General features: G+C 42.2%; 1 protein-coding gene across 1 annotated transcript in view; it reads left to right on the forward strand.

The window, feature by feature from the left end:
- F12 (coagulation factor XII) overlaps positions 1-7,796 on the forward strand; it is a 146,119-nt gene extending 138,323 nt beyond the window's left edge. Inside the window, exon 14 of the mRNA XM_077472552.1 lies at positions 7,524-7,796. Coding sequence (XP_077328678.1) covers positions 7,524-7,679 — 156 coding nt within the window. The 3' untranslated portion in view covers positions 7,680-7,796. The remainder of the gene's footprint in view (positions 1-7,523) is intronic.
- The last annotated feature ends 5,058 nt before the right edge of the window (positions 7,797-12,854 follow it).

Below are 12,854 nucleotides of genomic sequence, written 5' to 3' on the forward strand. Positions count from 1 at the left end.
TGTCAGGCATCTGAAGTAGTAGAGTAAAATCAATAGATATTGGTATAAAGATATGTATGCATGAATGAAAGGCCTGAGCCAAAAGTTGTAGGGCCATGAAGATGGTTAGAAACCTAGGACAACAGAGGGGTACTACCAGGTGACAAAGAGAGGGGGGAAAGAGGTGAACTACAATTGTGTGGGTAGTGATGTATCCCTAGGAACCCCAGTCCATAAAGCGTATAAGCTATAAACAAATATATTTATCAGGCATCTAAAGTAGTAAAGTAAGATCAATGAGTATAGGCATAAAGATATGTATAGCCAAGTAAAGCCTGAATCAAGGATGGTAGGGACATGGAGATGGTGGAAACCATAGGGTAGCAAGGGGGTACTGGCAGGTGACAAGGTAAGAAAAGAAAAAAAGAAAGATGGACTCGTGTGGAAAAATCATCAGTATCCAAGAAAAATATAAATAAATAAATAAGAATAAGTGCTCGTAAGATAAACAATGTGTGAGATATGCAAGTGTGCCTAAATAAGGTAAGTATCAAAAAGGTGAATATGGTAGGTACCTGAGTCAGGTGAATATCCTAAGTATAAAAGTAATGAGACACAGCAAGCAATCTCCACAGCTGTGTGTGTCCTCAGTGAAGAGTGAAATGAAATCCAAGCCATGCCTGACCTCCAATTTAACCCCGGAAGGCCCCAACAGACTCCGCCCCCAACACCATGTGTGGATGACTGACATGTGAGTGCAGGAGGCACCCACTGTCATAGGAAGGCAAGCAAATGCAAGCGTACCCCCATGCCATCTGATGATATAGTGCGTCCAGCTATGCCGACGTCTGCAAAATCGCAGACGCCATGCTTCTGAAGCCTAAACATGGTGCCGATGTGTAGGTGTCCCCATCCGCCAGAAAGCAGATGGGGACAGCAGGAGATTACTCATTGATCTTACTTTACTACTTTAGATGCCTGATAAATATATTTGTTTATAGCTTATACGCTTTATGGACTGGGGTTCCTAGGGATACATCACTACCCACACAATTGTAGTTCACCTCTTTCCCCCCTCTCTTTGTCACCTGGTAGTACCCCTCTGTTGTCCTAGGTTTCTAACCATCTTCATGGCCCTACAACTTTTGGCTCAGGCCTTTCATTCATGCATACATGCATACATATCTTTATACCAATATCTATTGATTTTACTCTACTACTTCAGATGCCTGACAAACATACTTATGTTCACAGCCTATACGTTTTATTGACCAATGAGGACCCTAGGGATACATCACTACACCTTTGCCATGCCTGCTCTCCGTTTGGCCCTGGTTGGGGTCCCATTTGATCCTGCCCCCTCAGCTCCCAGGGGAGGCATACGCTGCTGCCGTCTCGAGGCTGCACACCTGGAGCCATGGCCAAGCTCAGTGGTAAGTATGGGGGGGCCTACAACCCCTCCTACCCTGCGCTGTTATAACTAATACTGTGCTATATTGCCAAACATATATATTTTTGTTCATCCTAGGTACATTGTTACACACATCCACCCCTGAAGAGCGAGCTGGATCTCACGAAACTAGTCGGGTAGTATGATGCCCGTGTACCATGTACTACTTTTTACATTTATGTACCAATACTCCTTGTTTATATATTTTATATTGGCAACCGTTGATGTTGTTTATCCATGTAAACAATTGTACTTGAATAAACCATATATTATATTTACTACTGTTATGTTTACTGGCGGAAACAGTACCCACTTCATTTAAAGTCCCAGGGCGAATCCTTTGTTGTTTGTTATATATTACAGGGATGGACGTGTGTCACTGGGGACACCAGACCTTTTCCTTTGTTTCTTATTTTCAATAGCAAATTCCATACAAATTACTTAATACCTCAAATATTACCTGGTTCTGTATTCTCCCAGTGCTGGGAGCTGGGTAGGGGGTGGGACCAAGGACTGGTGCTCAGAGGTAGGTAGGGGCAAAGACAATGGGTAACTCCCAAAAGAGGCAGTTCCTGCACCTATTCTCTGAGGGGAAAAAAAACACACACACACACACATATATATATATATATATATATATATATATATATATGTATATTAGACATGGGCGCCGTCAATAAATTCGTTTCGTTCTGTTCCGTTTCGATTCATAATAAAATTAATTCGTACTTCGTATTTCGTGTCCGAAATTCCGTTCTGTTTCGTACGAAATACGAATTGTCGTTACGTTCATTTATTATGACTTGCAAAAGACTTCTGTAATAGAAGTCAATGTAAGTTGCCTGAAGACATCAGTGAAGGACTTTCCTCCTCTCTCTGGGCAGGCTGCCAAGAAAAGATCAAAGTGATACAATGTTTCTTCTTCAATGGGCTGAACTCCTGTGTAGAAGTTCTCAGTTTAACCATTTAAAGACTAAATCTTTTCTGACACTTGTTGCTTACAAGTAAAAATCCAGTATTTTCTGCTAGATAATCACTCAGAAGCCCCAAAAATTATATATATTTTTTTAGCAAAGACCCTAGGGAATAAAATAGCGGTTGTTGCAATATTTTATGTGACGCGGTATTTGCGCAGAGGTCTTTCAAACACAAGTTAGCCCTTTTTTTTCGGTCGACCTCTAGAGAGCACTGACATTAGCAGCGTGACATACACCAATGACACCTGCACTGTGATAGAGTGATCTGACACCAGCACCGTGATAGAAAGCACTGACATCAGCAGCGTGACATACAGCAATGACACCTGCACCGTGATAGAGTGATCTGACAGCAGCACCGTGATAGAGAGCACTGACATCAGCAGCGGGACATACAGCAATTTTCTTGGCAGCCTGCCCAGAGACAAGGAGGAAAGTCCTTCACTGATGTCTTCAGGCAACTTACATTGAATTCTATTACAGAAGTCTTTTGCAAGTCATAATAAGCATAATGACTGAGTCGTCGTCGATTCGACGACGTCGACAACTGATCCGAAATCCGTAAAAAAAAGTTCGTATTCTGTACAGAATTCGAACGCACGGCAATTCGTATTTCGGATCCTCCCGAATGTACGAATTTTGAGAAATTCGTACGAAACGAACCGCACATGTCTACTGTATATACATTATATATATATATATATATATACTTGACAAAAATATGGAAACACCAGGTAAAAGAATGAAATAGTTAACCAATATGGTGTTGGACCATCTTTGGCATACAAGATGGCCTGAATTCACCTGGGAATTGCCAAAAATTGTTCCAGGTAAAAATCCTGCGCAATGCCGCTTTGTCTCTTTCGGTCAGTTGATCATGTCAAATGCGCTTTTGCTTATTAGAAGAAGTTTTCCTGGAAACTGTATATGCTGTCATAACTTTTGATACTGTATCTCAAGACACCACAAATGAATTGGCAACTTCAGTCACAGAGGCACCAGCTAAGCGAGTACCAACAATTTGTCCTCTTTGAAGCTCAGTAAGCTCTGACATGACTCCGTATTACTAGCAGTGCACGCAGTGTATAATGAAATTGAGGCTTCTCATCTGTTAGCTAGGTGTCTCATCACACAGTGGAAGCAAAAGAATGTGAAGAAAGTGGGTCTAGCCTGTTTTAAAGACCCCTTTTCCCTCATGCGATGGTGGCAGGAGGAGTTTCAAACCCCCCATTATTTGATTTCAATTGAGGGTTTTGTGATAGGTCAAAAAAGTTCAGCCAATTGGGAATGTTCTGGAAGTTCTTCAGGGTCCTCTAGGATAGGTCATTTAAGGTCACCTGACCCCACAGAACATTCCAGAAATTCCCAGAACCCATATTTATGCAGGGGGTGGAGCGGGGTCTTTTTTCCCCACAAATAGAGCTTTCTTTTGGTGGTATTTGATCACCTCTGCGGTCTTTATTTGTTGCACTATATACAAGTACATAGGAGTGAGTGGACAGAAACACTCAGCTGTCAAGCCCTGTTTACATCTCTGCATAGTGGGAACTCACATTTTTTTGGTTTACTTTTGTTTGTTTTTTAACGCAGTGGGGAGGCGTTTTGGAACATTTTAACTCATCACACATAAGGGAGCCCATCCACCTGAATGGGTTGCTCTACACACAGAAATCACCCCAAAGAAGCTTCAGAGTGTTTTTTAAGAGCGGAGCTAGGTGCGTTTTTTACTGCGATTTTTGCTGCAGCGCATTTCTGAAATGCAAGGAAATGCACAGATGTGAATGGAGCCTCATTGTTCTTGTGTTATCGCACCAATATCACTTTCGGGCCTCATTCACATCTAGCATAGCGGGAGTGAGCGTTTTGTGTCTTGTTTTTCCTGTGACACGCATAGGGCAGCCCGTTGATTTAAATTGGCTGTGCTATATGTGGCTTATGGGACTTGTTGGTGTTTTGTGGGCTGCGTGTTTTTTACTGTGCATTTTGCAGCATTTACCACTCGTTTTTTCACATGGAAAAATGTGTGTTTGCTTCTGTGTTTAGTGTGCCATAACCAATTAAAGGCACTGAAAACTAGGTCATTTTAGGTGTATAAAGGTGGCCATACACTAAACAATCTCTTTTAGATTTACCAAATTTAAATAATAGGAGGAAACACCTATCTAGCCAATCACTCTATATCCGATTAGGCAGGCCCTTGCACTACATAATTGATGGCAGATCTAAAAGGAGATTGTGATGGGGCCTGGTAGTGAAATTGGTGCGATAAAACAAGAACAATGAGGCTCCATTCACATCTGTGTGTTTAATTGCATTTCAGAAATGCGCGGCAGTAAAAAACGCACCAAACTCCGCTCTAAAAAAAGTTCTGAAGCTTCTTTGGGGCGACTGCTGTGTGTAGGGTGGCCCATTCAGGTGGATGAACTGCCCTATGTGTGATGAGTGAAAATGCCTCAAAACGCTGGAAAAAAAAAACGCATGTGGGAATGCAAGTTCCCGCTATGCAGAGATGTGGACAGGGCTTGACAGCTCAAAGTTTCTGTCCACTCCCTCCTATGTACTTGCATAAAGATGGCCATACACTATGTAATCTGATTGTGTATTTAGTGGGAAGACTGATCACTGATTGATTGCATCTCATTTAAAAAACGTGCAGCTGGGAGTGGGTGGGTGGATAATGCAGGGTGTGCACTAGGTCCGGTGGTCAACTCCTTCCTGTGTCATGACCTACAGTCTGTAAGGACGTAAGACAGAAGCAATAGATACATTTGGAATCATGGATGGAGAACAGTAATGTGCGTGTCTGCAGATTTTTTGGAAAGCTTTGACATTTTTGCAAAAAAAGTACATGAATAATAATAATAAAAAAGTACATGAATCATATTGGTGCATAGGGGACCTGGAATTTAGTAAAAAAAAAAAAAAGTGAACTTAGCCTTTAACCACTTCAGCCCCGGAAGATTTAACTGCTCAATGACCAGAGAATTTTTTGCAATACGGCACTGTGTTGCTTTAACTGACAATTTCGTGGCCGTGAAACGTTGCACCCAAACAAAGTTGACGTCTTTTTTTTCCCCACAAATAGAGCTTTCTTTTGGTGGTATTTGATCATGTCTGCGGTTTTATTTTTTCGCGCTATAAACAAAAAAAGAGCGTAAATTTTGAAAAAAAAACCACAATATTTTGTACTTTTTGCTATAATAAATATCCCCAATTTTTTTTTTTTTTTTAATATAATTTTTTTTTTCAGTTTAGGCTGATGTATTCTTCTACAAATTTTTGGTACTAAAAATTGCAATAAGCGTATATTGACTGGTTTGACCATGACATTATGGCAGACACATTGGACACTTCTGACACATTTTTAAGACAATTGACAATTATACAGCGATCAGTGCTTTAAAAATGTACTGATTATTGTATAAATGTCACTTGCAGGGAAGGGGTTAACACTAGGGGCCGATAAAGGGGTTAACTGTGTTCTAACTGTAGGGGAAGGGGACTGACTAGAGGGGATGACAGATTGTGGTTTCTAGCTATTAGGAACTCACGATCTGTCCCTCCTCACAGAACAGGGATTTGTGTGCTTACACACATACCTCCCTGTTCTGCCTCTCGTGCCCACAATCGGTCGTGGCCGGCAGTCATCGTGACTGTCGGCCATGAGCATTGGCACCCCGCAGTGCGGCAGAGCTCGCGTGCCTGTTATCCCGCTTAAAGGAGCCGACGTACAGCTACAACGGCTCGCGGGAACGTGCCGACCTGCCGTAGTTTAACCGCGGCTGGTCAGCAAGCAGTTAAACAATGGCCAGAGAAGCATGTCATCAGGAGGCAGAGAAACAGCAGTACACTGATCTTTCCTGTGAAGAGCTGGGAGTTTGTCAGCAGAAGTCTGACCACAGGCAGATTGAGCTCCCAGGAAGGAAGTAAAGAAGAAAACGGACCACATTGGAATTGATGTACTTTCATGATCTGAAGTGATCATTTTGAAATAGGAAAGGAGGGGGACTGGCAGGATCCGTAGATATTTCACACAAAAGGAAGCAATACAAAGAGAACAGGCCAATTTTTAATACAGACACAGTTTGGATATATGAAATGGAGTAATACACACTTTGATATGTGCAGGGTTTTACACCAGCCTTTTTACCATTGTGTCTTGAGGCTTCTTCAGGAATGCCTTGGCAAAATTCCTAAAAATGTATAAAAAAATTGTATACAAGCCAGCGGGTGGATGAAGCCTGCCTTTTAGTTACACAAAGCCACAGGTTTTCATGGTGCACCATTACGACCTTCTAGACACTGGCATCCCAACAACCAATGATGTCATCAGTTTATAAGGAGGATTTCTGTTGCCTCCACAACATCCTTGTTCCCTCTGTCCCTCTCCCTGAGAACTGGGGTCACATTAGCTGACTGGTGGGGAGAAAATGAGGGCGAAGAGAAACATTGGGATACTAGTCAGTACCAGTGGGCAAAAGTGTATTGGATGTGGAAGAATAAATCACCTCTAACGTTGGGTGTCCTACTTGTGTGGATGTTGCTCTATATGTAAAACCATTTACACAACGGGGGCGTTTTGCAGGCACTATAGCTTTAAAAATAGCACCTGCAAACCGCCCTAAAACAGCTGCTCCATTCACTCCAGTGTGAAAGCCTGAGGACTTTCGCACTGGAGCGTTGCGCTGGCAGGGCGTCAGAAAAAGTCCTGCCAGCTGCTTCTTTGGAGCGGTGAAGAAGTGAACTCACCGCTCCTTCCCTTTGAAATCAATGGGGAAGCGGTGTCACTGCGGCAATGTTTTGCGGGCGGATTTAACCCCTTTTCGGCCACTAGCGGGGGTTAAAACCGCCCCGCTAGCGGCGGAATAGCGCAGATAAAACTACTAGCGCCGCTTTACCACTGACGCCTGTGGTGCCACAGTGTGAAAGGGGTCTTAGAATAGTTTTTTTGACATCTTAGAATGGGGTGCTGTGAGACTGTCCCTAATTTTAAAGGGCGGCTTGACTGAACAAAGGTTTAGAAACACTGTTCTACACACTGTGTGGAGTATAATATGCTGGAGTATAAAAAGTAATTGAGTTCCACAATTTCTTTTTTCTGTATTGTTTCTCTGCAGGGAGACTCTGGAGGACCACTTGTGTGTGAAGTGGACAGCAAGGTGCAGCTATTTGGTGTTGTCAGCTGGGGATCTGGCTGTGCAGAGGAGAATAAGCCCGGAGTCTACACTGATGTCTCCAAATACACAGAATGGATCTTTACTAACATTGATTAGGTTTTTTCTAGGACAGTGATACCATGCTGGCAATCGCTCATTATGCGACTGCTTTTTAAAAAGCAAAACTGTATATAAACGGCTAAATACACTGATGAAATACATTCTTTATTAGTGTTTTAGGTGTCCAAGAGTTTGTAATTCTATGCAACAAATCATGTGATTTACACACATTTTCTACATTGCACAGCCAGAAACAGGACACACAAAGTTTCGAATTAAGCAATTCATTCTCCTGGTTTAGTTATTCAGCTTCCTGTGTTGGCTCCAGCCTTCTCATTGGTGATTTGATATCACCCAGTCCATCTACTGGAAAATGAGCAGTAGTCTGCCATGAAAAGTGCCAATGCTAAACCAGGGAGCATGGGTGGTAAAAATTATAATTTTTTGGCAAGTAAAACAGCAAACAAATATGTTATTGAATAAAAGCAGTTATGGACAGTGTCTAATGGCAGAGAATTGCATCCACATCCCTACTTGGTTAAGAAAAAAGAACAAAGAAAGGACAGATCGAAGAACTGTCCCTAATGGTTAATTGGGACTTCACAAGATGCGTTAGTCTGTCAAGAGGTAAGCATATCAACACACATAGTTTAGAAAGACATTCATTTTATTACAAAGCGACTTCATAGATGAAAAACAACATTTATGTTACATCAAATGGCCCACATTAATAAAATCAGAACAATTGATGATAGGGTATATTATACAGCCGACGCGTTTCACAGTTGTAGTCTCTTTGTAATAAAATTAATGTCTTTCTAAATTATGTGTGTTGATATGCTTACCTCTTGACAGACTAACGCATCTTGTAAAGTCCCAATTAACCATTAGGGACAGGTCTTCAATCTGTCCTTTCTTTGCTCTTTTTTTCTTAGCAAACAAATATGTATTTCAACCATGTATTTGGATGTTGACCTGGATGGGCTTGTGTCTTTTTTTTTTTCAACCAGACTATGTAAGTATGTAATAACCATTAACTAGCAAATAGTGAATAAATATTAGTGAGACCATACATAACAAATTATGATACAAACTATTATGTGTCATTGTTATATAACAGTTTGTATCATAATTTGTTATGTATGGTCTCACTAATATTTATTCACTATTTGCTATGTAAGTATGTAACTATGTTGTCCTGGAGGTTTACCTTAAAAAGACCTGTAAAAGATCACCTTGTAAAACAACCCATTCGGTTTGAAATAGAAATGAGAGGCAACATTTGTGTATAGATTTAAAAAAAATGTTATAAATACTTTTTTTGCTTGTTTTTATAAATTATCACATTCCCTTTGTTCCCTCTGTTCTCAGCTCCGTAAGAGCTGGGGGAGGAGAAGCAGCCAGAAACTGAGCTTCCCAGTGAATGGCTGTGCGGTGTGGTCTGTACCAGGACAAGTCTGATCATTGGAGGAGAGCACACTGAGTTGCCAGCACAGCTAAAGAACTGACAACGGTGTATTCTTCTACTTAGTGTGGTCTGTTTTTAATAGGAAAGCAGAGGGACTGATAGGAACACCAGGGATTTCACACAAAGGAAGTAATACAAAGAAAACAGGATAATTTCTCATACAAGTACATGGTACAGCAGACACTTATCAGGAATATGAAATGTTGGGGTAAATGCTTTAACCGCTTCAGCCCCGGAAGATTTGGCTGCTCAATGACCAGGCCATTTTTTGCGATATGTAACATGTATTCTTGTACATATTTTTGGTTAAAAAAAAAAAAAAAAAATAGCAATAAGCGTATATTGATTGGTTCGCACAAAAGGTATAGCGTCTACAAAATAGGGGATAGATTTACGACATTTTTATTATTATTTTTTTTTTACTAGTAATGGCGGCGATCTGAGATTTTTATCGGGACTGCGATATTGCAGCAGACAAATTAGACACTTTTGACACATTTTTGGGACCACTGACGATTATACAGCGATCAGTGCTATAAAAATGCACTGATTACTGTATAAATGTCACTGGTAGGGAAGGGGTTAACACTAGGGGGCGATCAAGGGGTTAACGGTGTTCCCTCACTGTGTTCTAACTGTAGGGGAGATGGGACTGTCTAGGAGGAGAGAGAGAGAGATCGGTGTTCGTACACAGTATGAGCTCACGATCTGTCTTTACTCCCCTGAAAGTGTAAACACATAGATGCCGGTTCTTGCTCTGTCACGAGCGATTGTGGGTGCCCAGCGGTCATCACGCCCGCCAGGCACTCGGATCCGGTTCTTGCTCTGTCACGAGCGATTGTGGGTGCCCAGCGGTCATCACGCCCGCCAGGCACTCGGATCGGCTCTGGGCACATGCTGCGGGCGCGCGCCCCTTGTGGCCAAAAGAAAAAGCGACGTATGGCAACGTCGATTTGCCCAGCCGAGCCAACCCGCTGCAGTAAAACTGCGGCGGCTGGCCTGGAAGTAGTTAAGACATACTTCAGCTGACAATCTTTTTCTTAAGACAGAGGTACAACAGTCTGTTTCTTTATACTGAAGACGAAGATATGTCATGGTATTTTTACAGTGGTTGGTGCAGTAACGATAGCTATACACAGGTTCATTATTTTCACATTAGCAGCACCTTCTTAATGCATGTCTAACCCCAAAAGTAATACAGCATATCATCAGTTTACAGTACTTATGTGTGGTGGCTACAAATTTATTTTCAGGCTTTTTTCCTTTAACCCTTTACGCCACCGCCTCCAGGCCCTTTAAGAACTTCTAGATGCCGGGAGGCAGAGGCAGACACTCGGGTCATGTGATTGCTGTGATTGGCTGTCACCTGATTGAAAATCTGCTGATCGCAAGTATGCTTTAGAAGCTTTTCGGTCCCTGCCGATGACTGTGTTGGGAATGTGCTCTCAGCATAGTTTTGTGTTTACATAGGGCCGCATATATGCGCCCTCTCTGCGTTAAAGCCCACCCGCATATATGCATGTGGTTGGCGGAAAGAGGGTAATTTCATTTGGTGAGCCTGCAAGTAACACAATTCCTGTTCTAGGGTTACAGTGCTTACAAACATCATCTATGGAGGAGCAGCACTGTCACGATAGGTTGCTTTTCGGATTTGGACTACAAACACCTCCCCTTTTCTTCTTCTTGTCCATTACATAGGGAGGAGGAATTTGGTAGTTCACAGTAGATATCTGGGAAAGGTGGTAACATGGTTTGAGATTTAAGATCATTATACATGAGATTACATGGATACTATATCTTTAAAAACAGGTATTTTTCAGGACCTGTAGAAAATGTAAATGTAAAAAAGGTTTCAAAACCTCATGCACAATGCGTTTTGGTGTGGTTTTTTGATTCACGTGTCTTTAAAAACCACAGAGGATCAGTGTGAATGTAGCCTTAAAGTAAGTTGAAAAAAGAAATAATACACTTACTGACTGGATCTCCAGGTGAAAATAAAATTTTAAAAAAGAAAACGAATGCAGCCACCACATCTAAGAATTGGTAAGATGCAATTTATTACATTTTTGTTTTGGGGTTTAATACTGCTTTAAAGCCGAGTTCCACCCATTTTTTTATACTTGATGTGACTTGCATATCCATTGATCATGCTTTTACTAATGGAAATAGTTTTTTTCTTTTGTTCTGCCATGTAAATACGTTTAATTTAGGGTTTCACCCGCACTTCCGGCATTTCCCCGCCTAGGCGATTTCACCACTAGGCAATTAACAAGGACTTCTGGGATAGCGGCGTCACGTATCCTCGGAGTCCTTGCGAATCACCGACTGACGAAATCTTGCGTTATTTACAGACAGTAAATGACTCGAACATGTCGGATTGACAGGTTGCTATAGCAATGGGGCGGGAACTGATGCCGCTATGGCAACCTGTCAGGAAGACAGAGAGCAACGCATCGGCATTATTGCGCATGCGGGAAATCGGAAGGAAATCTCGAAAATGAAGACAGGAGGGCTTCAGATGCCCACAGCTTAAATGGAACCTGCCTGCTTCAGAGATCAGTACGTACAAAACTATTTTTAAAGAAATTAACCACTTAAGGACCAGCCTCATTTTAGGATTTTGCTGTTTACATGTTTAAAACAGGTTTTTTTTGCTGGAAAATTACTTAGAACCCCCAAAGATTATATATTGTTTTTTTTCTAACACCCTAGAGAATAAAATGGCAGTCAATACTTTTTTCACACCGTATTTGCGCAGCGGTCTTACAAGCGCACTTTTTTTGGAAAAAATTAACTTTTTTGAATTAAAAAAAAAGACACCAATAAAGTTAGTACAATTTTTTTTACATTGTGAAAGATAATGTTACGCCGAGTAAATTGATACCCAACATGTCGCGCTTCAAAATTGCACCCGCTCGTGGAATGGCATCAAACTTTTACCGTCAAAAATCTCCATACGCAACGTTCAAAAAATTCTACAGTTTGCATGTTTTGCATTACAGAGGAGGGCTAAATTTATTGTTCTCAATCTACTAATCGTGGCGATGCCTCACATGTGTGGTTCGACCGCGGTTTTCATATGTGGGTGCTACTCACGTATGCGTTTTCTTCTGCGCGCAAGCTCGTCGAGACGGGGACGCTTTAAAATAAAAATGTATTTTTTTTCCTTATTTATTTTACTTGATTGTATTTATTTTTTCACAGTTTAAAAAAAAAAATGGGTCACTTTTATTTCTATTAGGGCCGGTTCACACAGCGAGGCGAGGCGAGGCGACACGGCTCGCCTCGCCTCGCTCCCGCAAGTCGCCCCCGTTCTGTACAATGGAACCGTTCTGAGAGGAGCGACTCGAGTCGCTCCAACTCAGAAAAAAGGTTCCTGTACTACTTCGGGGCGACTTCGGGGGCGACTTGCATTGACTTCTATACAGAAGTCCTCTGCAAGTCGCCGCTGAGCTCCCCGCAGGTCACGGCGAGGTAAGTCGGAGACGCCTCGCCGCGCCTCGCTGTGTGAACCGGCCCTTACAAGAAATGTAAACATCCCTTGTAATAGAAAAAAGCATTACAGGTCCTCTTAGGCCCCTTTCACACTGGGGCGGTGCGGCCGTCGGCGGTAAAGCGCCGCTATTTTTAGCGGCGATTTACCGTCGTTTTAGCGGCGGTCTACGGCCGGTAGCGGGGTGGTTTTAACCCCCGCCAGCAGCCGAAAAAGGGTTAAAATCGCCCGCAAAGCGCCGCTGTGGCAGCGCTTTGCCGGCAGTATACCC

Source organism: Lithobates pipiens, unplaced genomic scaffold (assembly GCF_037356315.1).
Source record: "Lithobates pipiens isolate NorthernLeopardFrog02 unplaced genomic scaffold, aLitPip1_a1.2 Scaffold_8, whole genome shotgun sequence".
Lineage (NCBI taxonomy): Eukaryota > Metazoa > Chordata > Amphibia > Anura > Ranidae > Lithobates > Lithobates pipiens.